Below are 24714 nucleotides of genomic sequence, written 5' to 3'. Positions count from 1 at the left end.
GGTGCTTTTTAACACAAGCTCTCAAAGGATGTGACTGAAAAGTGTCCTAGAAAGGGGGAAAGTGGGGCAGCTCTGGGGAGAGGTTAGCTTGATGTTTGGTGAAAAACAAGCTTTGGATTTCCAGCCCTGGACAGGGTGACATCCACCTTTCCTTTTTCCAAAGGTGATCCTGTGGCAAGGGATGGAGGGATGGTGAAGCAAGGACTGAGGGCAAGGAGGTTGCTGTTCAGTGTTGTGAAACGCCAGCATTGTAGGATCATGGAATAACCAGCATTGGAAGAGACCCACACAGCGAGGGTTGCGCGTCGCAGCATTTTTGAGGTTGTGAACAGATTCCAATCCGTCACCTCCATCTGCTCCAAACCCCACAATTCCTGTGCCAAATGCTCCAGTTTGCTTCCAGAGCTCACTTAAGGGACCACCTGGGCTGGCTTATCTTTGGTCACCTCACTGCCTTCCCATGGAAAACTGGGGGAAATTATTCTTAATATAGCTTAAGGTCATTAAATTAAGGGAAGTGGCAGCAATTCTTGTTGGTGTATTTGTGATCAGACTCATTCAGGCTGTGACACACTATAAGTATTCAGCATTTCTAATTCATAGAACACGTTAATTTAAATACTTAACGCACTTTATCCACTTTTAACTCTATAAACATTTAAACCCCTCACTGTTCAATCAACCCTGCTCCGTGAGTGCTCTGAGAGGATGCTTTGGTGCCATAAACCCCCATCCCATTTCCTATCGCTCTCAGAGTGAATGACGGCTTTTGAGTAGAGGTGTATCTAGTCAGGTCGATAATTTTTTAACCCTTTACTCATTTTTGACCACCTGCCGAAGGTTTGCGTGGGAATCTGTATCGCCGCCGCCACGAGAACTACAACTCCCAGAAGGCTCCGCGGCGGAGCACCCCGCCTTGGTGCCGCGTGCGCCGCCCTCCTCGCTCTCTATTGGGTGGCAGCCCACCCTCCTCGCCTATGATTGGCTGCGGCGTGCTAGCGCGTGTGTCTGCGCCGCGTTTGGGGGGGCGCAAGATGGCGGCGGGCGACGCTGTTGGGAGGTACCGCAGCACTGTGGGCAGGAGCAAGGACCCCTCGGGGCTGCTCATCTCGGTTATCAGGTAGGGGCGGCCCCGCTCCGCATCCTCCGGGCCTCTGAGGGTGCCTCAGAGCCGGGTGCGGGCTCTGCTGTGCTGGGGAGGCCTGCCCGGCTCGGGCTTCCGGGATGTGGGGTGTCTTGGGTATGGGGTGAGCCCAGGCTTGGGTCCCGGGTGAGCCCAGGCCTGGATCCCTGCTGGACCTGGAGCGCTGGGGAGGCTGCAGTGCTGGAGAGAGCCTTGTCCTGAGGGCTGTCCCTCTGCCCGGCGCTCTTCCTCCTGCTTTGCTTCATCCTGGGGTCAGAGGGGCCTGGACAGGCTGATGGAGGGGCTGAGAGCAGCGGGGTGAGGTTCAGCCAGGCCAAGTGCCCGGGGCTGTGTTTTGGGGCTGGGAGTTTGTGTAGGATCTGGGGGTGCTGCCTGACAGCGGCTGAACGCGAGCCCAGGTGGGCAAGAAGGACCATGGAACCTGGTCTGTGTCAGATTTGTGTGGGCACAGGACCGGGGAAGTTATTTTCACCTGCTCTGGGCATTGATGAGGTCGCACTTTGGATGTTGTGTCCCATTCTGGGCTCATCAACTTAGAGGACATTGAGGGGTTGGAGAGTGTCCAGGAGATGGAGCTGGGAAGGGTCTGGAGAGGCTGAGGGAGCTGGGAAGGGTCTGGAGAACCAGGAGGGGCTGAGGGAGCTGGGAAGGGTCTGGAGAACCAGGAGGGGCTGAGGGAGCTGGGAAGGGTGTGGAGAACCAGGAGGGGCTGAGGGAGCTGGGAAGGGTCTGGAGAACCAGGAGGGGCTGAGGGAGCTGGGAAGGGTCTGGAGAACCAGGAGGGGCTGAGGGAGCTGGGAAGGGTCTGGAGAACCAGGAGGGGCTGAGGGAGCTGGGAAGGTCTGGAGAACCAGGAGGGGCTGAGGGAGCTGGGAAGGGTCTGGAGAACCAGGAGGGGCTGAGGGAGCTGGGCAGGGGCTGAGCCTGGAGCAAAGGAGGCTCAGGGGCCCTTGTGGCTCTGCACAAGTCCCTGCCAGGAGGGCACAGCCAGGGAACAGGGACAGGAGCAGAGGGAGCGGCCTCAGGCTGGGCCAGGGGAGGCTCAGGGTGGATTTTAGGAGGGATTTCTACACAAGAAGGGCCTTCAAACACTGTAGGGACTCTCTCACTCCAGGAGCAGTGGTGGACTCCCTTCCCTGGAGGTCTTGCAGAAATACTGGACATGACACTCAGTGCTCTGGTGAGGTTCTGTCACAGGTTGGACTCAATTGTCTTGGAGATCTTTTCGAAATTCACTGATGCTGTGAGTAAACCCTGCAGGTGGTACCAGCTCAGTGCCATTCATGAAGACCAAAGCACTGTCATGTTATTGCTGTGGGGTCCATAAGTGACCGCCACCTTCAAACTGAGTAAAATTCATCTGGCTGGAAATCTGGAGGAGCAGCAAGTCCAGTGAGGGAACTCCTCTTTGGGACTGCCAGAGTGGGCAAAGTGCTGCTGCCTCCATGTCTGTCTTGTGGGCATTGAAAAGAAAGTTGTGTCCAGTCCTGTTTAACCACTGATTTTTGTCTGCCCACATTCCTGAGGATGGTTCTGTCATAGACCTGGAAGTGAATTCACTGTTCCCCTCAGTACTTTGGTAACTGCTTGTAAATCTTTTCTGTGCTGCTTAAACCAGAGCATTGGCAGCAGATTGCCCATGCTGAAGGTTTTGGGTGTTCTCTCGTGTCTTGGGTGTTCTCTCGTGTCTTGGGTGTTCTCTCGTGTCTTGGGTGTTCTCTCGTGTCTTGGGTGTTCTCTCGTGTCTTGGGTGTTCTCTCGTGTTTTGGGCGTTCTCACATGTTCTGGATGTTCTCTCGTGTTTTGGGTGTTCTCACATGTTCTGGATGTTCTCTCGTGTTTTGGGCGTTCTCATATGTTTGAATGTTCTCTCGTGTTTTGGGTGTTCTCACATGTTCTGGATGTTCTCTCGTGTTTTGGATGTTCTCATATGTTTTGAATGTTCTCTCGTGTCTTGGGCGTTCTCTCGTGTCTTGGGCGTTCTCTCGTGTCTTGGGCGTTCTCTCGTGTCTTGGGCGTTCTCTCGTGTCTTGGGCGTTCTCTCGTGTCTTGGGCGTTCTCTCGTGTCTTGGGCGTTCTCTCGTGTCTTGGGCGTTCTCTCGTGTCTTGGGCGTTCTCTCGTGTCTTGGGCGTTCTCTCGTGTCTTGGGCGTTCTCTCGTGTTCTGGATGTTCTCACGTGTTCTGGATGTTCTCACGTGTTCTGGATGTTCTCTCGTGTCTTGGGCGTTCTCTCGTGTCTTGGGCGTTCTCTCGTGTTTTGGGCGTTCTCTCGTGTTTTGGGCGTTCTCTCGTGTTTTGGGTGTTCTCTCGTGTTTTGGGTGTTCTCTCGTGTTTTGGGTGTTCTCTCGTGTTTTGGGCGTTCTCTCGTGTTTTGGGCGTTCTCTCGTGTTTTGGGCGTTCTCTCGTGTTTTGGATGTTCTCTCGTGTTTTGGATGTTCTCACATGTTTTGAATGTTCTCTTGTGTTTTGGATATTCTCACATGTTTTGGGTGTTCTCTCGTGTTTAGGATGTTCTCACATGTTTGGATGTTCTCACGTGTTTTGGATGTTCTCCCACAGTGGCTGTGGCAGCTGCAGTCACACCAGCAGGATGCTGGCAGTTGTAATGAGCTCCCAACTTTGGCTGCTACTCCAATGTCTTGGAGAGAAACTGTGTTCATTTTGTTACTTTGGAGAAGTTATTGTGGCACTAGTTCTGCAGCTAGGAAGAGTTCTGATTTAAATATCTTCTGTAAATTATCATGTTTAGGACAAAATTAAATTATTTTTTATCGCTCTGGCCTTTGAAATCTTGCAGAACTTGAGGGAGATGTTGATTCTGTAAAACAAAGCAGCTGGTGCCAGTGTCTGTGGAAGAATAATAAACATGCACTGGCTGTGCAGCATTTCCCGTTGTAATCATCTTTTTCCATGATTCCTGTAATTTCCAAGAGTATTTTAAGGTCTTCCTTTTGTACCTGTATTTTAATAAATCCAGGCTTATTAAATTTATTTAAAAGCAGAAGAGTGAGCTCACAGTGCTCTGTTCTCCAGATAAAAAGAAATGTTTGTCTCAGAATCTTTGGTTTCCAGGCACTGATACCTTGGCTAGTTTAGGCCTGGTTTTTAGACACAACACTGAGTTATTGACTTTATGAAATTAAAGTTATTCAACAGAACAGCCTGATAACTAAACTTGCAGAATTTAATTAGAACTTGGTTTGGATGTAGAGATTCTCTGCAGAGCTGAGCCAGACCATGAAAACCTGAGGGTAGAACTGATTGCAGAGGAAGGAAAAAGTGTTGTGGTGATAATATTGATGTTTCTTAGGCTTAGCCAAGTGCACAAAGCAAATGGTGTGAAAAGGAATTTAAATCACTTTGCTCCAGACGTTGTTTTTGTGTAGGAGCTCAGGTGAGGATGCACTTGCCAAGCAACAGGTGAATTTTTTAGTGGTTTCTATGGTCATAAAACAGCACTGCAGACAAATCTAAACCTGTGTGGCTTCAATGTAATTTTACTCAGCTTCAGAAAAATATTACAGATCTTACCAGCGAGCTGTTGGTTTGAAATGTGGCTGAGTTTCCTTTTGTTGATGGCTTTATTTCCAAAACATTTATGCATAATAGAGGCTTCTGCCAATCCTTGTGGTTTTACACTTGCATGTCCCTGTTTATTTAGGCTGTTTATTTCTCCCGTGTTGCTGTGGGAAAGGTCCATAAAGGGAACAGAGGATGAAAAACAACAAAACTTTGACTGCGTTTTTCTGCTGTAAACAAACAAAACCAGAGGAGCTTCTTTAAGTATTGATGTTTTACTTGGTTATAGCAAAGACAGGGATGATTTCCAAAAAGCAAACATTGTTTAGGTCTGCAAAATCTCTTTGTGTTGTCTATGAAATGCTTTGAAGGGTGAAGCTGAAAGGCTTTCTGTAAATAGAAATTATTTTATTAATGAAGGATAATTTCTGATATTTACTCAAGCTCAGCAGCTCTCACTCACAAGAGACTGAATAATTCCCTTTTCTGTGATCCCAGATTTAGGATTCCTGTAGTTCTGTGATATCCCAGGAGAAAGTGTCTCAATTCCAGGGGGAGTGTTTGGGGTGAGATCATGACCAAGTTTAACTTGCATAGCACTAAAATCCAGTCAGAAATTGATTTTTCTGGGCTCTGGTTTGGGACTTTTAAGTTCTCCCTGCTCTCTGTGGTGCAGAAAGCTCTGAGATGAAGGGAAACCCAACAGGAAAGAGAGAGTCCCACTTGTGGTGCCCTTCTGTCCCTCTGAAGTGTCACTTTTTCCTGTTGTGTCAGGGAACACATTTGAACTTTGTGAGTTGTTTCCTGTAGGAGGATCCCTGCACTCATGGAATTCACCTTGGTTTTACAGCCAAGAACAGAGACAGCCTCAAGGATGGATTAATTTGGAACTGTCAGGGTGTGCAGCTGTCCCAGGACACGACTGATCATCCTAAAAGAGCCAGGACAGGACTGATCATCCCAAAAGAGCCAGGAGCTCCCAGGAATTCCCAGATTTAGGAAGGTGTAGTTCCACCCCCAGCAGTGCTGGGGTCACGCTGAGTTCTTGGTCAGTTCCCCTCTTGTTTCTCCCAAAGGAGAAATAAAACGATTGTCCCCAACAATAAATCTTCAGTGTCTGGGAAGCTGATGAGGGTTTGCAAAGTCTGTCCTTGAATTCCCAGTTTTGCTGCAGCTCCAGGGAGCTTTCCTTCTTTTCCTGTGTCTTTACAGCTATTGGAAGTATCTTCAATTTGTTCTTGGCCTCAGAGTGCTGAGAAGAAATGAGCATTATTTGCTACAAGTAAACAATTCCTGGGATTGTGACTTCCAGAGTGGGTGTTGGATATCAGGCATTGTGATTCCAGAGTGGGTGTTGGATATCAGGCATTGTGATTCCAGAGTGGGTGTTGGATATCAGGCATTGTGATTCCAGAGTGGGTGTTGGATATCAGGCATTGTGATTCCAGAGTGGTTGTTGGATATCAGGGATCGTGATTCCACAGTGGGTGTTGGATATCAGGGATTGTGATTCCAGAGTGGGTGTTGGTTATCAGGGATTGTGATTCCAGAGTGGGTGTTGGATATCAGGGATTGTGATTCCACAGTGGGTGTTGGTTATCAGGCATTGTGATTCCAGAGTGGGTGTTGGATATCAGCGATTGTGATTCCAGAGTGGGTGTTGGATATCAGGGATTGTGACTTCCAGAGTGGGTGTTGGTTATCAGGGATTGTGATTCCAGAGTTGATATTGGATATCAGGAATTGTGATTCCAGAGTGGGTGTTGGATATCAGGGATTGTGATTCCAGAGTTGATATTGGATATCAGGGATTGTGACTTCCAGAGTGGGTGTTGGATATCAGGGTTTGTGATTCCAGAGTGGGTGTTGGATATCAGGGGTTGTGATTCCAGAGTGGGTGTTGGATATCAGGGGTTGTGACTTCCAGAGTGGGTGTTGGATATCAGGGGTTGTGACTTCCAGAGTGGGTGTTGGATATCAGGGGTTGTGACTTCCAGAGTGGGTGTTGGATATCAGGGCTTTGAGCTTCTGTCCCTGTGCTGCTGCACTTGTGCTCATTCCTCAGCACACCCAAACCTGCTCATTGCTTCCTGGATGAGAAAAATCCTCAATTTCCTTAAATAAAAGATACTTTGTAAGGTCAAGATGCTGTCACAGAGATTCCTGCTGATCCCAGGGGCTTTGGGAATGGCTTTTTAGAAACCATGCAGATAACAGAGCAAATTTGGCTCACCTGCTGGAGGACAGCTCAGGCAATATTTTCTTTTATCACTCAGAAGACAAACACGTGTTTGGATATTGATTTCTCTTAACCTTTTGTTTTGTTGGTAGCTGATTGAAGCAGCTTTTGTATTCTGAAACAAGCAACCTGGCATTTAGCAAAGGCTTTTTTGTTTTTTTAAGACAGAAAGATCTTGTCAGATTTTTAATTGGTGCATGTGTCTGCTTCTTATTTCTTGTTGGGTGTTTTTCTTCCCAATTAAAGGCTGCTATTTTTTAAAGCTGGCCTTTAATAGCTTCTTTAATTGGGGGAAAACAAACTTGAGCAGTGACTCCATAAGACCTCAGTGAAATTTTTGTGCTGAGCTTTCACAGAAGCAGAAGCACCCAACAGATCTCTGCAGAAGCTGAGAGTGCAGGCAAAAAACCTTGACCATACTTTATTTTTCACAAGTGGGATTCTTTTTCTTTAGTGCTTGTGGCCATTATTGTTATTATAAGTGAACTTGCTGAATGGATTTTTGCTAATGACCTGGCATTTGGTCTTTTCTGTGTCTAAACCAGCAGAGCTGAGATGGCAGTTTGTGATGGAGAGTGAGGAACAGCAACGTGGAGCTGTTGCATTTGAGAAATTGCTGCTACAAGGAATAAACTCGAGTTATTCTGATCTGTAATGGTCTCTTAAAACCACTTTTATTGCAAATGGTGTTTCCCAGTGTTATAAAGGTAGCAGTTCTTCTATGAGAAAAGTACTTCAGAAATTCCCTGAAAATAAATTGTATATGGCAGAGTGTGGTTGTAAACTATAAATTTCCTTGAAATGATCTCCAGGCACTTGTATAAAATGTTTAGGTATTTTGAGCTGTGGATTGATGCAAACCCTTGGTTGCATTTAAAAATGAGTAAATGTGAATACACAACCACATAGAAAAGGATAAGAGGTGTGACTATGCCAAGTTAAAAGCTCCAAGTGCTTTATTTTTCAGCTCTTACTTTAGCTTTAGCCAGTGCAGAGCTGGAGTTGAACCCAACCTGGCAAAACTAGGAGTGCAAATACTGGGTTTGGTTAGGAAGTGATTGTGCTTTCAAATTTTTCATAGGTGTTGTCTTCAACAGCTCTTGGTTGTTGTGCAGGTTTAACATCTTGAGGTGAGTGATGAAATTCCCCAAGGCTCCTGCTGCAGGTGTGGAACCAAGGATGGGTTCATGGTGCAATGTGGGGTGTGGCTCCAAAAATATTCTTTATGTTTTAATGATCCAGGTGTGAGCAGCACTGTCCAGGCTCTGCTCTTGCACATCTGGAAATGCTGATCCTCAGGGCTTTGACTTTCTCCTGGGAATGTGGTAATACATGGAATGCTTGATTTAATTTTTGGATCTAAAATTAATTGCCAAAAGAAGAGTTGGTCCCTGTGGTTTCCTGTCCTGGACAGGGTCTCACACAGTGGGGTGGCAGAGAAGTCCCTCTGTACCTGGAGGTGTAAGTGGCATCTCCTGGGCTGTTTGCTGCCTCCATCCCTGTTCCTACCTGGGGAATGTGCAGCTGCTTGGTGTCCCTGGGGTTTCCTGTGTGTGGGACTGAAATTCCTCCTCTGCTGCTGCCATCTGACAGAGGGGAATTCTGTTGGAGCCACTGCAGTCCCCTCTTTGTTTCAGAAACCAGCTGATCATTCCCTCCCCTGGCATCGTTTGTATTGGGGTGAGGAAATTTGATTAAAGGTTGGTTAATTTAGCAAAATAAAGAATTCCCTGCTGGTGTTTATTTAGATGGCTGGAGGCTGCTCAGCCTTTTTGCTGCATCTCTCCTGTAGCCATCTGCAAGTCCTCAATGATAAAAAGATCCCCAGCTTCTGTTGAAAATGCTCTAACCAACTGTGTAAACAGCATGAAAGATTAATGGAATGTAAGTAGAGGAGGAAAATGTTTTAAAATGCTTTGTTTGCTCTGGGTGCTTAACAGGATTGTGAACAGACTTGGTGCTGCTGTTCTTGCAGTGTTATTTCTTTGCTCAAGGCAGAGGGAGTTCCCTGCAGGCTGTACCTTTGTTCCCCTTGGTGAGGGTGGAAGGTGCTGCCCTCAGGATTTCAGCTCTTTTTCAATTTATTATTTATAATTGTTCAATCAGTTTTGAGAATACATTTCCCATGCCCATTGACTTGGACACTACAATTTTTGATTACCTGCTTTACCAGCACCTCATGGTCTCTGTGAAGAAATATCTTCCCTGAATGCTTTAATTCATTTCCACAAATCCAGAATTTCACAGGAACAATCCATTAACCTATGAAAATAATGAGAAAACATTCAATATGTTGCTGCCAAGTTAAATTGTTAAATACCTTTTGGAGTCTTATTTTTTTTTCCTTCTGTCTGGCTTTGTTTTATAAGCACCCAACTTTTACAGTGGTTTCCATGAGCCTCTGGAGAGGTTTTCAAAACATGAATTATCAGATTATACACTTTGAGGTTAAATAGTGCTGGAAGCTGTAGATCACCCCATTTGGGACTTGTCTTTAAGACAACAGTTTTCAATTATAAAATTGAAATAAGTCCATTTAGTTTAATGAACCTGTGGAAATTTGTAGCTCAGTGGAGACACAGTGGGTTGAAGTAGAGTTGTTCTTGTCCCAGGGAGCTTTATAAAACATTTTCAATGGGATCTCTTGAAATGGAGCTGCTTGTGATGTCTTGAGGGGTGTAAGGGCAGTCAGGAGGAAGAATTTGTGCTGAACTGCTCTGGACAGGCTCTTTTTTTATACCCCTAAAAATAAGGTTGGAAGCAGGGGGGGAAATATAAATAAACCCCTGAATTTCAGAAAGAAGTGGATTTTATTCTGATTAACACAGGGACTTAAATACTGATAAAGCAAACGTGTTCAAAATGTTTCTTTGATTTCAGGTGTTGCTTGACATTTTCACGGCAAGGCCCAGTCCTTGAAATGCTCAGTGTCAAAGCCACTGTGTGATGTTGTGTTTGCAGCTTTGAGGGGGAAGGCAGTAACAAATGAGTGCATTTGTCACGGGTTATTGCTTGCAGAGCACTTAAACACATCTTCCACACCTCTGGGAAGTCAACACTTGATCCTCCCAACAACTTGCAGTTCAAACTCCCTCACTGTAGCAATTCCTGGGAACATTTTCAGCTTGACAGTGCCTGAGGAGCTCTGGCTCACGGTGCTGTGTGCTGGGCAGTGAATGTGGGAGATGATGCCTCTCATCTCGGGTACCTTGTTCCCCCGTCACACATTGACCTCCCTTCTGATGTGTTTTGTTCCTCACACACTGACCTTCTTCTGCCTTCTCAGTTTTTTTGTTCCCCCCTCTCACACGCTGACCTCTCCTGCCTTCCCCGGTTTTGTTCACCCCTCACACACGGACTTCTCCTCCTTTCTCGGGTAGCTTGTTCCCCCCTCACATGCTGACCTCCCTTCTCAGGTATTTTATTCCTCACACACTGACCTCTCCTTCCTTCTCGGGTATTTTGTTCCTCACACACTGACCTCTCCTTCCTTCTCAGGTGTTTTAGTCCTCTCCCTGACATGCTGACCTCTCCTCCCTTCTCGGGTACCTTGTTCCCCTCTCCTCCCTTCTCGGGTACCTTGCTTCCCCCCTCACACACTGACCTTCTCCTCCCTTCTCGGGTACCTTGTTTCCCCCCTCACACACTGACCTTCTCCTCCCTTCTCGAGTACCTTGTTCTCCCCCTCACACACTGACCTTCTCCTCCCTTCTCGGGTACCTTGTTCCTCCCCTCACACCTTCTCGGGTATTTTGTTCCCCCCTCCCACACTGACCTCTCTTCTCGGGTGTTTTGTTCCTCACACGCTGGACTCTCTTCCCTTCTCAGTTATTTTGTTTTCCCCCCTCACATGCTGATCTCTCTTCTCATCTCAGGTACCTCGTTTCCCCTTCACACACTGACCTTCTCCTTCCTTCTCAGAGTTTTGTCCCCCCCTCACACGCTGCCCTCTCCTCCCTTCTCGGTTATTTTGTTCCCCCCACTCACACCTCTCCTCCATTCTCAGGTATTTTGTTTCCTCCCTCACACGCTGCCCTCTCCTCCCTTCCCGGCGCTGTTGCCCGGCTCTCGGCGATCCCGCCCGGCGGAACCCTCGGGCTCGGTGCCGCTCTCCCCTGTGGCTCTGCTCGGCTCTCGGAGCACCACAAATGCCACAGCGATCACAAGGGGTCGAACCCAAATGAGAAAGCAAATGCTGGAATTGCTGTGTGGCCATGGCCATCAGCAATGGGAGTAACTGCGTTCTATAAGGTTTCTTTTTACTCTGCTTTTTTTTTTCCTCCTGCTTTTTAATACTGAAGTTTCCTTGGCACATTGCAGCTGTTTCCCGCAGAGAGGAGACTGAGCTTTCTAGACATCCACAATGCTCTGCTGAAATTATTATTTGTTGCTTCTAGCAACTGCTTCCTTTGTTTAACTCTACAAATCCTTTGTTGTTCACAATTGTCTTTTGGCTAACGCTGTACTTTTCTGTACCTTGTTGTACTCTGGTTTGTATTTCAGATCCTTTGGTGTGGTATAACATGGAGAATAACAAGACAAAATAATCCCTTTAATTTTGTTTCCTGAGGGGTGATTTTGATAGTTTTAATGCTGTACTGTGTATTTTATTATCTGGATGTTTATATGATAATTATGTTATACATATAACATGAATCCCCCTGTGCTGGGCACTGCTGAGGTCCCATCTCAAATCCTGAGGGCAGATTTGAGCCCTGTGTGATGAGAGGGACATTGAGGGGCTGGAGCACATCTAGAATGGAGCTGGGAAGGGTCTGGAGAACCAGGAGGGGCTGAGGGAGCTGGGAAGGGTCTGGAGAACCAGGAGGGGCTGAGGGAGCTGGGAAGGGTCTGGAGAACCAGGAGGGGCTGAGGGAGCTGGGCAGGGGCTGAGCCTGGAGCAAAGGAGGCTCAGGGGCCCTTGTGGCTCTGCACAAGTCCCTGCCAGGAGGGCACAGCCAGGGAACAGGGACAGGAGGAGAAGAACGGCCTCAGGCTGAGGCAGGGGATGTTTAGATTTTGATAACAGGAAAAATTCCTCCTGTGAAGGGCTGAACTGGAGGACATTAAATCCCTCCACATTCCCTCCACATCCTGTGGATGTGGCACTTGGGGATGTGGGTCAGTGGTGGCCTTGGCAGTGCTGGAGGAACAGTTTGACTTGATGAATTTGAGTCTTTTCCAACCTTAATGTGATAAATTGTGAAACATATTCAGCAGAGTTTTACAATACTTTTGTGTTATTTGTACCTGCAGATTTCTGAGTGAGCAGTAAAAGAATTATCCTTTAACTCTCACCCAAACCATAAAACAGTGAAAACCTCACCCAGTTTGTTTGGGAGGAACAGATCTTGTGTATCCCAGAAATTCTGGGTTTTGCCCAGGGCTGCTGCTGTTAAACAGATTTTTGGTGTTTTTGCTGGAGGAACAGGTCAGTACATCAGTGAATCCTGCCTTGGCCACACATGAAATGCAGCTGGAGCTTTGAGCAGGACAAGCTTTGAGCAGTTGGTACCACAAACTGTGTGTTTGGAGCTTCAAAGGTGTTTTAAAGTGAGGAACTGGGAGCCTCAACAAGGTGTGTGATAGAGCACAGAGCCCTTGGAACAGGTGGTGGGAAGTTTACTGTGGATTCCTGTGAAAACTGGAGCTTTGTTTGATTCCCCCCCAGCGATTCAGCACTCACTTCAATTGCACTTCACTAAAATGTTCTTTTTCCTGATCAGATGAGAACTATTTATATTTTATCAACTTGCCTTTTTTTTTTTTTTATTTTTGGTGATGTTTCCCACTGTCTTTAATGAGTATTTTCATTTGAATGCACGAGTCTGAGTGAAGAAAAGTGAATTGCATGCTCAAAGAAAGCTGATCCAGAAGGAAAAGAGGATTATTCCTGGATTTCCAAGCTGCACCTGTGCATCCTGTAATACTCTTTTCTGCCTTTAAGCACAAATATTTACATAAGTCTGCTCTGATGTTGGGGAGCAGAAGAAAAAAGAAAAAAGGCTTTTATAGAGACACAAAGATGCTGAACACCCACAGTTGTGGTCAAAACCAGCAGAGTCTTCAACCCTCCTTTCCTGTAAGAATTATCTGGTCCTAACTGAGCATTAATTTCCTAAAACTTGTATTTGCATTATCTGTTCCTTGAGTTTTGCTTCATAAAAAAGAATCTGCAGCAGCATAATGCCCACATACTGTTACTGCAATGTTCTTCCTGTGAAACAAATTTTCGAGTCAGGAAATGGATAATTAAGCCTCAGTTTGCCATCCATAGCTTAGCAGTAATCACACTTAACAGGGCTGGCCCTGGGGCAGGTAAAATAGGCAGGCAGTTATCCACCCAGCCTGGCTGGAGGCATCAGGAAAAGCAAATTTACAGAAATGAAACATTTATTATTCATTAATGTTAACAGTTTTCTCTTAAAAATTGACATAATCTAATTTTCTCGCTGTTTTATTGGGCAGGTAGGAAGCTGACGGCGGGCTGGCAAAAGGAATTGCTCATCTGCACTAAAAAAACAGAGAAAAAATATAATACAGACAGTGTGGGGGAAAATGAGTCCTCAGTGTAAAGAGAGATTCTTGCTGAATCTCAAATCTGATTGCTGTTCCAAGTGTAATTGTGAAGTTGATGCCTGTAAATGGATCATCTTAAAGGTTGTAGCTGAATTTTTTGCCACAGTGCAAAATATAAGGGGGTGGGGGGCAGCAAAATGCAGGGTTTGGTGGCAAAAATACTCCTGTGAAGGGAATGAAGTGACAGGGGATGAGCTGAAGTAGGGGGGTGTGGATGGCACTGCAAATTCAGGTTCACAACACCGAGTTTGTGAGTGCTCCAAAGGTATTCAGCACCTTCCAAACCTAAATGGAGGTGGATTGTGGGCATTTGGAGCTTGAAAATTCATGGATTTGTCTCTACCTGGGCTATTTTCGTTGTTGACCCTTGCAGAATAAAAGAGAGGGGAAAATGGGACAGAGGAGAATGGCTTTAAGGTGAAGGAGGTTGGATTTAGATGAGGTTTAAAGCAGAAATTCTTGGCTGGGAGGGTGGGGAGGGGATGGGCTGGCATTGCCAGAGCAGCTGGGGCTGCCCCTGATCCCTGCAATGCCCAAGGCCAGGCTGGACACTGGGGCTGGAGCAGCCTGGGACAGGGGGAGGTGGCCCTGCCATGGCAGGGGTGGCACTGGAGGGGCTTTAAGGTCACTTCCAACCCAAACCATTGCATGGAAATAGAGCTGCCTCTCCAGTGCTCCAGTCTGAGCTGCATCCACGGGGTGTAAACTAAATCTGCATCTTCCCCATCAAACAGGAAACAGACTTGAAATAGAGGTGGAGGAGACTCCAGATCTGTTTAGAAACCTGGTTTTTCCACTTTTGCTGTGGACATCTTTGTGATAAAAACACTCCATCCTGTGGGATCTTTGTGGTTTGGCAGCTCCAGCTGAGCTCTCTGGGCCTGTGGGACCTGCCATGGTGCCAGGAAAAGCATTGCACAGAATTTACAGAATCCCTGGCTTGGGAGAGACCTTCAGGACCACGGAGTCCAGCCACATAAACCTTGGGCTAAAGGTGCTGCTTCCTAAGGACTCTGCCAGTATTATCCATCCCTGAGGAGAGGATTTCCCAGGAAAGAGGGAATAACTTCGAAGGATTAAAAGAGTTTGACATGACCAACAGCCAGAGTCAGTTACAGAATCACAGAATTCACAGAATGACCAGGATGGGAGAGCCCTCCAAGGCCCCGGAGCTCAGCCCAGCCCCTGGCACCCAGTGCCACCTCCAGGCTGGTTAAACACCCCCAGGCATGGTGACTGCACCCCCTCCCCGGGCAGCCATTGCAGAACTTTCTCCCCCTTGCTGGAAAAGCTTTTTGCTGCTCTCCAAGCTGGATTTCCCTTGGCCCAGCTCAGGCTGTGTGCTCTGGGTGTGCCAGTGCTGCTGGGGACAGAGCCCAGGGGCAGCTGGGCACAGGCACCTTTCAGGAGCTGTGACAGTGCTGGGGGCACCCTGAGTCTCCTTCCCTGCAGGCTGAGCACCCCCAGCTCCCTCAGGGCTCCCTCAGGGGTTGTGTCCCAGCCCCTCTCCAGCCCCGCTGCCCCTCTGGCCCTGCCCAGTGTCCCAAGGTCCTGCCCAGGCTGAGGGGGCACAGCTGGCACAGCCCTGGAGCTGAGCCCTGCCCGTGCCAGGGCACAGTGACCTCCCTGCTGCTGTGCCCTCCAGTGTGGCACAGCCAGGTGGCGCTGGGCCCTTGGTCACCAGGGCACAGTGACCTCCCTGCTGCTGTGCCCTCCATTCCTGACACAGCCAGGTGGCACTGGGCCTTTGGCCACCAGAGCACAGTGACCTCCCTGCTGCTGTGCCCTCCAGTGTGGCGCAGCCAGGTGGCACTGGGCCCTTGGCCACCAGGGCACAGTGACCTCCCTGCTGCTGTGCCCTCCATTCCTGACACAGCCAGGTGGCACTGGGCCCTTGGGCACCAGGGCAGGGCAGTGACCTCCCTGCTGCTGTGCCCTCCATTGTGACACAGCCAGGTGGCACTGGGCCCTTGGGCACCAGGGCAGGGCAGTGACCTCCCTGCTGCTGTGCCCTCCATTGTGACACAGCCAGGTGGCGCTGGGCCCTTGGCCAGGGCACAGTGACCTCCCTGCTGCTGTGCCCTCCAGTGTGGCACAGCCAGGTGGCACTGGCTCCTTGGCCAGGGCACACCAGGGTTCCTGCCCTGCTGCCCACCAGGTCCCTCTGTGCCTGGCACTGCCCAGCCTCACCATCCCCAGCCCGTGGCACTGCAGGGGTTGTTGTGGCCAAGGTGCAGCACTGGGCACTTGGATTGATTAAACTTCAGTTTCCTGTGGTTGTTCCCAGTTTGTGCTGAGCTTCTTGATCTGGGCACTGAGCAGACAAACCTGGTGTGCAGTTCACCCACATCAAAGCTCTTTTTGTAGGAGTTTGGTGCAGATAAGCTGCCCACGTTTGTGGGAACAGGAGTGCTACACAGAATCAAGATGAACCTGTGTGTGGTGTGTGTTCTGTGGTGGGGTTGACAATGTTCAATCCTGGTTGGAGGCTGGCAAATAGCGTTTTTACAGAGGGAGGTGAATGGTTTCATGGTTGTGCAGCTGATCGTGCCTGTGGCATTGCTGTGCTCCTGGATTTCTCTGTTGTGCCACATGATGAGTGGTACAATGGTGTTTGTTTTCTTTTGCTGCTCAGTAAACATCATGTTCTCTCAGCTCCCAACAATAACACAAGTGTATTAGCTTGTGGAGAAATGATAACTTATTTTCTATCCTTTTACAGCATCTGCCTGTTGTTGTCTTGTGTTCTTTGAATGCTGGAGAGGTTCCTTTTTCTTCCTTTCCTCCCCAGATTAATGCATCACAGTGTGGGAGTAATTTTGGACAGAAGATGAGACTGGGTGGTAGTTGTTCATTGGGCACATGCACATCTGGGCCAGATCTATGGAAAGCATTGATTTGGAAAAGCACAAAGAGCGATCCAAAACTGCCTGCAGTGTGAAATAATTTCCTGCAGAGTGGATGGAGTGTGCTGGTGTTAGATGTTGCTGGGACCAGATAAATTACATTGGTTTGGAGGGAAAAATTCCTTTTATCCCTGCGGAATGCAGGGCATTTTTGAAGCTCTGTCTGCATTTCTGTGGTAAATACACACCACGGTTTTATACTTTATAAAAATGAGACACGGTGTGACTTCCTTCAAGAGACACAGAACAGCTGGGATTGAAAGGGACCTCAGAGCCCATCCAGTTCAGTGGGCAGGGACACCTTCCAGGAGCTTCCAGCCCCAGTGTCCAGCCTGGCCTTGGGCATTGCAGGGATCAGGGGCAGCCCCAGCTGCTCTGGGAATCCCTTCCCAAAATCACAGAATCACAGAATTTTCAAGACTGGAAGAGACCTATAAGATCATCTAGTCCAGCCGATGTTCTAACTGTTCAACTAGATCATGGCAGCAAGTGCCACATCCAGTCTTTTTTTAAATTCTTCAAGGGATGATGCCTCCACCACCTCACTGGGTAAATGATTCCAGTTTCTGACCACTCTTTCTGTGAAGTATTTCCTTCTTACTTCTAACTTACATCTACCTTGACGCAACTTGAGACTGTGTCCTCTTGTTCTATCCGTTGTTGCCCGGAGAAAGAGACCGACCCCCAGCTCATCACAGCCACCCTTCAGGAAGTTGTAGAGAGTGATGAGGTCACCCCTGAGTCTCCTTTTCTCCAGGCTGAACAACCCCAGCTCCCTCAGTCGCTCTTCATATGGCTTGGCTCCCTCACCAGCCTCGTTGCTCTCCTCTGGACACGCTCAAGTAACTCGACGTCCCTCCTAAAGTGAGGGGCCCAGAACTGGATGCAATACTCCAAGTGAGGCCTCACCAGTGCCGAGTACAGGGGAAGAATGACCTCCCTGCTCATTCCCTGCTCATCCCACCCCAGGTTCCCTCTCCAGGGAATTCCCTCCATTCCCAGCTCTCCCAGCCTGCCATTGGATCCATCCCCACCCCGACTCCTCTCTAGGAAGGGATTTTGGGATCTGGGGGCTTCACTGGCAATCTCAGCACTCCAGGAAGGGTCTCCCTTCCCTTTTCCATCCCCAGCTTCCATAAAAATCCCTGGGGATGGATTCTGAGTGTCCCAAATCCCAGAATGGTTTGGGTGGGAAGGGCCCTTCAAGCCCATCCCATTCCAATGCCACCATCCCAGGCTGCTCCAGCCTGGCCTTGGGCACTGCAGGGATCAGGGGCAGCCCCAGCTGCTCTGGCAATGCCAGCCCAGGCAGGAATTCCTCATTGCCAAGATGCCACCCATGGCTGCCCTCTGGCAGTGGGAGCCATTCCCTGGGTGCTGTCCCTGCAGGCCTTGTCCCCAGTCCCTCTGCAGGCCCTGCAATGTGCTGGGAGCTCTCCCAGCCTCTCTTCTCAAAACCATTTCATTTTGCTCCTCAGAGGACAATTCTGAGACTCTGAGGTCTGTGGTGGGGGAAAAACCCTTTTATACCACAAGTGGGTTTTTCAACTGCTTCCGAGTACTTAGTTGAGCATTTGTAATAAGTACATAAATAAAAAATCTTGCCTTTCTCTTCACTAAAAAGTGACTTACCCTTTAGCTTTTGCTGGCTACAGTCTGTGCAGCTGCTTTAAGGGGACAGGTGAGAGTAAATTCAAACTTTTTCTGGGTTGTGGCACTTTGTCCCTTCCCCTGAGGTGCTGAGGCAGGAAGATTCTTGGAGTTCATTCAGTTTTTTAGAGAGGTGCAGCCTTTTGCAGAAGTGGTATGGCTGGCAGATATATTTATTTAAATATATATAAATGTGAGTACTTTTTACCTTTGGAAATGAGCTATTCCTGGCTTTCATGGGAGCTGTTGGAGGAAGCAGTTGAAGGCTTTGGGTGTTTGCACAATGACCAGGCTTCAGGACTCCTGAGAAAATCCTTCCATCTCTTCCCTCTGCTCATGGGGTTGGATGCTGGAAATGGGAGATGAAAAATGCTTGTGACCTACAGATCAACTTCTACTAAAATGAATAGTCCCAAAGGACTTTTTTTTATTAATCTAATTCCAGTGTAAATTCAGTGACCTCAGGGAAATAACAAGGTTCATTTCTTTTCTCCTGAGGAAAGTGCTGTACATCCCATGATAAAAACATTTCAGGATTGTGTCTGATCATCTTCTCCTCATCCTGTCTTCCATCTGTGGGAGTGACTCCAGTGAATGAAGCATTTTGCTTTTGTGTAATCTGTATTTTTAACTATGTAAAATCAGAAGTCTGTGAGATTTGGCTCAATGAATTTCTCTTTCACCATACCATAAAAATGTCTCTCAGCAGACTCAGAGAGGAATTATTGTAATCCTGGTGAGCTCTTGCTAATGAGCAGGAATCTGCAGCCATCCAGCTGCCAAGTACAAATTCCAGGTATCTTACAGAGGAGGATTCTCATTTGGAAAAAATCAAAATAAAAAAACCAACAAAAAACAAGTGAAGTGCTCAGGAATCCCTCCTGGAAACCCCCACTGAGTTCATCATCTGCTACTCAGGATCTAAACTGATTTTCCTTCTGTTTGTCCTCTGCTTGGAATATTTTTCAGGCAGTTCTGAACTGCTGATGTATATTTATCATTGTTTCATAATCCTGTCCTGTCCTGTTTTGTGATTCCCCCTTCCAAGTTCTCCCTGCAAAGTTCCTTTCCCAAACTATTTGAATCCTTTCTGTTTGACAAACACTGTGTTGACTTTTCTTCTTCCTTGCAACACATTTTAATAGGACTAAAATAAGCAGAGATGCCCTTGGCTTACTTTTCTGCAGTGTTAGCAGGAGCATGGATAAGCTCAAGAATATTAAGTATTCCTTGATTTTCTCCTCGTTTTTGGTACAGAGCAAGAAAAAGAAATGGCTCCTGTACCATGAGACTGAGATGGGAAATTCAGGTGTACAAAGTTTCAAATTCCAAGTGATTAATCCAGACTCATTACCAGTGGAAATAACCAAATCTTAAAGTCAAAACCTTACATTTCTAAAACTTTGTTTTTCAGTAAAATGAAGAGGGGGGGAAAAAAAGAAATCTCTGTTGCCTTTTTCCATTTGGGTTTTGGTTTAAACTCTTACCTTGTCTGTAAGGAAATAATTTCCAGGTGTTTAAGGCAAATTCAAGTGAGTGGAGAACTAAGAAAAACCTGTTGGGGAAATTTGTTGTTGTGTGGAATTTTTATCATTTTTGGTGTAAGATGTGGTACCTGGGACCATTATTAAGTGGCATTGTTGGGTTAATGGTTGGACTCCATGATCTTAGAGGTCTTTTCCAACCTTAATAATTCTGTGATGTTTTGAGCCAGAACAGAATAAAGGACTGTAAATAAATACAAGATTTTTGGTCAGAATATGAGTGTGGTATTTTTATTAGTGGTTGTTGCCACTGTATATTCCCAACCCAGGTAATTAAGTGTTGTGGTTTTGGTTTGTTAATTTGAGATTTCATTACTTTTTAGATTTCTTAGTTATTGTACTAATTAGTGTGTTGAGTTTGGTGTTGCTTAATTACTAATGTACTTATTTTCTGTTGTGAGATAGGATTAGGAGAAAGGTAAAGCAGGTTAAAAATTTTAAAAGAGTATAAAAGAAACTAAAGGTAACTAAAAGAAAGAATTAAAGTAGCTATTAAGAATTAATATTAATAATGACTAAAAGAAAGAATTAAAGTAACTAATCAGAATTAAAAGCAAAGCAGGATGTTCCCAATACAGGTGTTTATTCTGCAGCCACCAGAGGCAGCTGGAAATCCTGGAATGTGGCAATTGCCTGAGCCTGAAACTTTGGTTCATCTTGGTTTTGAGTTGTCCTTTCAAGGGTGAGAGGAGACCAGAACTGTGCTTGCTCATTTATGATCTCAGTAGGAATCATCTGGTGGCATCTCCAAGGTTTTTCTGCTTTCCAGCTCTCCTGGCTTTGTCCTTCTGCCACTTTTGGGGTTTCTGAGATAGGAACTGCTGGGACCTCTCAGGCTTCACAAGCAGCTCTGCTTTGCTGGCCAGATGTTTTTAGCAAAATTAATTTTTCCTGTAGACAGTGTGGAGAGTCTGGTTCTAGCATGGCTTAAAGAAAGAGGCCATGAAGGTAGACAGTTGAGGGAAAAGTAAAAGGTAGTTGTAAAGCATTTCCCAGGCTTGATTCTATAAATAATTAGGCTCTCTCAAACACCGCTTTATAAACAATAAGATTCTCAGTCAGTCTTCCCATAACAGGCAAAACATTCTGTCCTTGGGCTCTCTGGGAACAGATAGCTGCTCTGGGAACAGATATGAACATTTTGAGAACTTTTCATATCACAGTGAGAACACTGTCCTGTTTTCAATAAACAAACCATAGGTATTGTAAAACAAAAGGAGGGGTTAGAGTTTTCTCTGTAACCTATCGTGAGCTCGGATTTTGCAATATGCATGAAGTTAATTAACACTGTTATATAAAGTGGCTGATTGATCAATAAATTGAAGTCAATGCTGATCAACGACAAGGTGGGTTGGCTCCCTTCGCTTTCAACAAGACAGGACAAGCTAAATTCAAATGCAAGGACAAAAAGAGTGGACAACACAATATAAATCTGCTTTAAAAATAGGGCTGGGATTTGTTAGCAAGCCTGGGTTGGATGGGAATTTGCTGGAGCAGTGGAATCCTCGTGGCATCCTCTGCCATCAATGTAGTCTTAGCTCTGGAGAGAGATCTTCAGCTTCTGTAACCAACTGCTGGCACTGCAGATGGATTCTGTGGCAAATCCAGAATTGTGAAATTCAATTTGGTTGGATTAAAGCTACCGACTTTCCTAGCCTGTGCTCTGGGCCAGTTTGCAGAATTCTCCTACGATCTGTGTGCAGGTCACAGAGGATGGATGTGTTCATTAACTGCTGGCACAGGCAGCCCCAAACTCAACCAAAATGTCAATTCCTGAGCTGGATATTCCTTGTGTCCAGTGTAGCCATGCTGAAGAACATTCTTCCAGCAGAAAGAAGCAGTTCTTCACAAAGAAAATGGATTTATCTGTAAGGGCTCTTAACAGAGGATGACTTTCTGCCAGCCCTGCACGTGATTCTTATTTTAGTCTTGGGATGGTTTGGATTGGAAGGGACTTCAAGATGGTCATGGGCAGGGAGCCTTTCACTAAAATTTTTATTTTCTGGGCCCTGAGCAATCTTCTGTAGTGTCCCTACTTCTCAGAGCCTTTTTAAAGAACTTTGGCTAAAACATAATTTAATTTTGTTCTGTGAAAAGCTGATTTGAGACACAATTTAAAGGTTTGGGAGTAGAATATGAATGTAATAGCACAAGAAAGGATTCCTGTTTCTGTAGCTACCATGGAGCATGAAAGGCAATGAGTTTTATGCTTTGGAAGAAGCTGCTTTGAGGGGACACTCGTGAGGGGCTGCAGCTTCTTCAGGAGGGGCAGCTCTGATCTCTGTGGCAGGGATGGGTCCTGAGGGACTTTATTTCAGTTCTCTGCAGGTGCTTTAGAGAGGAGGCTGAGGTTGGATATCAGGAAAAGGTTCTTGCTGCTCTTTCTGGGATTTTTATCCTCTCAAAGGGAGAAGGAGAAGATTGCATTGATTCTTGAATCGAAATCTGGAGTGACATCAAGAAGCTTTGAGCTATGTCCAGTTTCACAAAGTTTTCAGCAGTTTTTGTTGCAATCTCAAACTTAATTGATTTCAATAAAAAGAATTTTTATTGAAAATAAAAATTCTTTTATTACTTACATGATGTGGAGGTTACTACATGATGTTAGAGGTTAAAATAATTGAGGGGGAAAATAGAGTCATGGGGCCTTTCCTGTTGTATTGATACATGTTTGAAAACTGACTGGTGGAAGATCTGGATAAATTTGTGATGGATTTCTGTGTGTCCCTGTGACATCCCTACCTTTGGCAGATAAGTTACAGGAACTGCAACATTGCACAAGTTGCGCTGATTCCTAAGTCTAAAGTTAGGATTTTTTTCCTTATAGATCTTCATAAATAATAAATCAAGAAATATTTCAGCTGTTACATTGTGCCTGTATTAATGACTGTCTGGCAATATGATAACCAACAGAGAACTTTCACTGAAGAGGAAAAAGAAAAACTCTGAAGGTGTGGGAATCAGAAAAATAGAAACTTCCACAGATATGGAAGGGTTTGATTTGCAGCCTTGGGAGAGGCTTGGATTGATGTAAAAATACAATAGACAGATATTAAGCAGGAAAACCATAAACTTATGTTTCTATCATTGTAAGTAAGAGGATGCCTTAAATAAGTGAGAAACTATATCAGTAATATGGTGAAAAGTTTAGGGGTGTGGTTATAGAGAATAAGCTGAGAGTTTAGAAGTTATAATAAATTATATTTGTGCATGTGAGACAGAAGCCTGTTGGACAAAAGAATCTACAATACAGCAGAAGTAAGTGTAGGTGATAGGTTAGAAAAGCAAAATAAAGCCTGTAGCAATTGTCTATTGGTTTAGAAAGTTCTCTCTTGCCTTGTAACAAAGAAATTTGTGACTGCTCTTGAGCTGTGGCTGACTGCTCGCTCCTTTAAAATCTCACAGCCTCTGAGGCTGATGTTTATCTGAGCCATAAATCGTCCTCAGCCCCAGAATTGTCAACCCTGTGGTGGTGTTAAGGGGTCCCAGGACGAGGGAAGAGATGAGGATCTGACTCCATGTTTCAGAAGGCTGATTTATTATTTTATGATATATATTATATTAAAAGAAAATGATAGACTAAAATTACACTAAAGAATAGAAGGAAGGATTTCATCAGAAGGCTAGAAAAGAAAACAATGGAATGATAATAAAATCTCACAGCCTCGACACAGCTGGCTGTCATTGGTCATCAAGCAAAAGCAATTCACATGCTGGGTAAACAGTTCTCCAGGTCACATTGCAAAGCAGCAAAACATGGAGAAGCTGAAGCTTCCCAGCTTCTCAGGAGAAAAGATCTTGGCAAAAGGATTTTTCATAAAATATGTCTGTGACACCATCCCTTCATTACAAGGGGTGATGATAGTAATATGAAGGGTTTGAAAACTGGCAGAGGACTAAACCATAGCATGGATGGGGTTTATTTTCTCACAGCGCACTGATTTCTGTTGTCATGTTATTGCAAGGGTTCCATACTGTTGTCTCCTATCATAAAAGTTCCAAACTTTATTGGTGTTTCTCATGGGCTGCTCCTCAGAGCTCTGACTCTTTCCTCTTCACAAAGCAGCCACTGACTCCAGTTCCTTCTCAACACCACCCCACTCTTTTATAGCATCTTCTTCTCACTGGGCACAGCTGTGGCCTGTTAAAGTCAGGCCTGTTCCTAATCTTTGCTAATTGGCCCAGCTGCAACTCCTTAGGGGTAAGATCACTTTCTAGACAATTTTTATTTTCTCACACTCTATCCCCCCACAACAAACTGCTTTTCCCATCCCAAATCCAGCAGCGGGATGGAGCCTGTGGCCCTGGGTGTGATTGTCACTCAGGGGCACAGCCCAGCACAGGGTCCTGTTGTGCCTCAGCCCATGGATCCAGCCTGGTGGGATCCCAGAACTGACTGAAGGTGCCCTTGATCTGCTGGCATCTTATCACAGGGGTTCCATGCTGTTGTCTCCTTATCACAAAAGTTCCACACCTTCTTGGTGTTTCTCATGGGCTGCTCCTCACAGCAATGACTCTTTCTGTTTCACAAAGCAGCCACTGACTTCAGTTCCCTTCTTACCCAACCACCCCACTCTTTTATAGCATCTTCTTCTCACTGGTTACAGCTGGGGCCTGTTAAAGTCAGGCCTGTTCCTAATCTTTGCTAATTGGCCCAGCTGCAGCTCCTTAATGGTGAGATTCCTTTCTACACCATCTTTATTTTCTTCTATTCCATCCCCCACCGATCTCTACCTCCTAAACTCCAAATAACTTTGCCATCTTGGTGTCCTCCTCAGGACTTTGTCCAGCAGCGATGACGTGGAGGACAGGGAGAACGAGAAGGGGCGGCTGGAGGAGGCGTACGAGAAGTGCGACCGCGACCTGGACCAGCTGATCGTGCAGCACTACACGGAGCTGACCACGGCCATCCGCACCTACCAGAGCATCACCGAGCGCATCACCAACTCCCGCAACAAGATCAAGCAGGTGCCAACCCTCAGGGTGCTCCCCGTGCCCTTTGGGATGTGGATTTGTGGAGTTTGTTTATGTTGTGTCTGGGTTTGGACAGCAGGTGTCGGCTGAGGGAGGCAGGAGCCTGCCCTGAAATGGAGAATGTAAACCCGCTCGCTCTGAATTGTCATAATTTTGAA

The 24714-nt window shown here is 46.4% G+C and overlaps 1 protein-coding gene across 1 annotated transcript in view; it reads left to right on the top strand.

Annotated features, from left to right (window-relative positions):
- The first annotated feature begins 1020 nt into the window (after positions 1-1020).
- Positions 1021-24714, top strand: part of EXOC4 (exocyst complex component 4) — a 356413-nt gene continuing 332719 nt past the window's right edge. The window contains exons 1-2 of the mRNA XM_058023506.1: positions 1021-1120; positions 24361-24550. Of these exons, the coding sequence (XP_057879489.1) occupies positions 1035-1120; positions 24361-24550 (276 nt within the window). The 5' untranslated portion in view covers positions 1021-1034. The remainder of the gene's footprint in view (positions 1121-24360; positions 24551-24714) is intronic.

The sequence above is a fragment of the Melospiza georgiana genome, chromosome 4 (genome assembly GCF_028018845.1).
Source record: "Melospiza georgiana isolate bMelGeo1 chromosome 4, bMelGeo1.pri, whole genome shotgun sequence".
Lineage (NCBI taxonomy): Eukaryota > Metazoa > Chordata > Aves > Passeriformes > Passerellidae > Melospiza > Melospiza georgiana.
The sequence above is the reverse complement of the archived record's forward strand: the minus strand, read 5'-3'. Positions and strand labels throughout refer to the sequence as shown.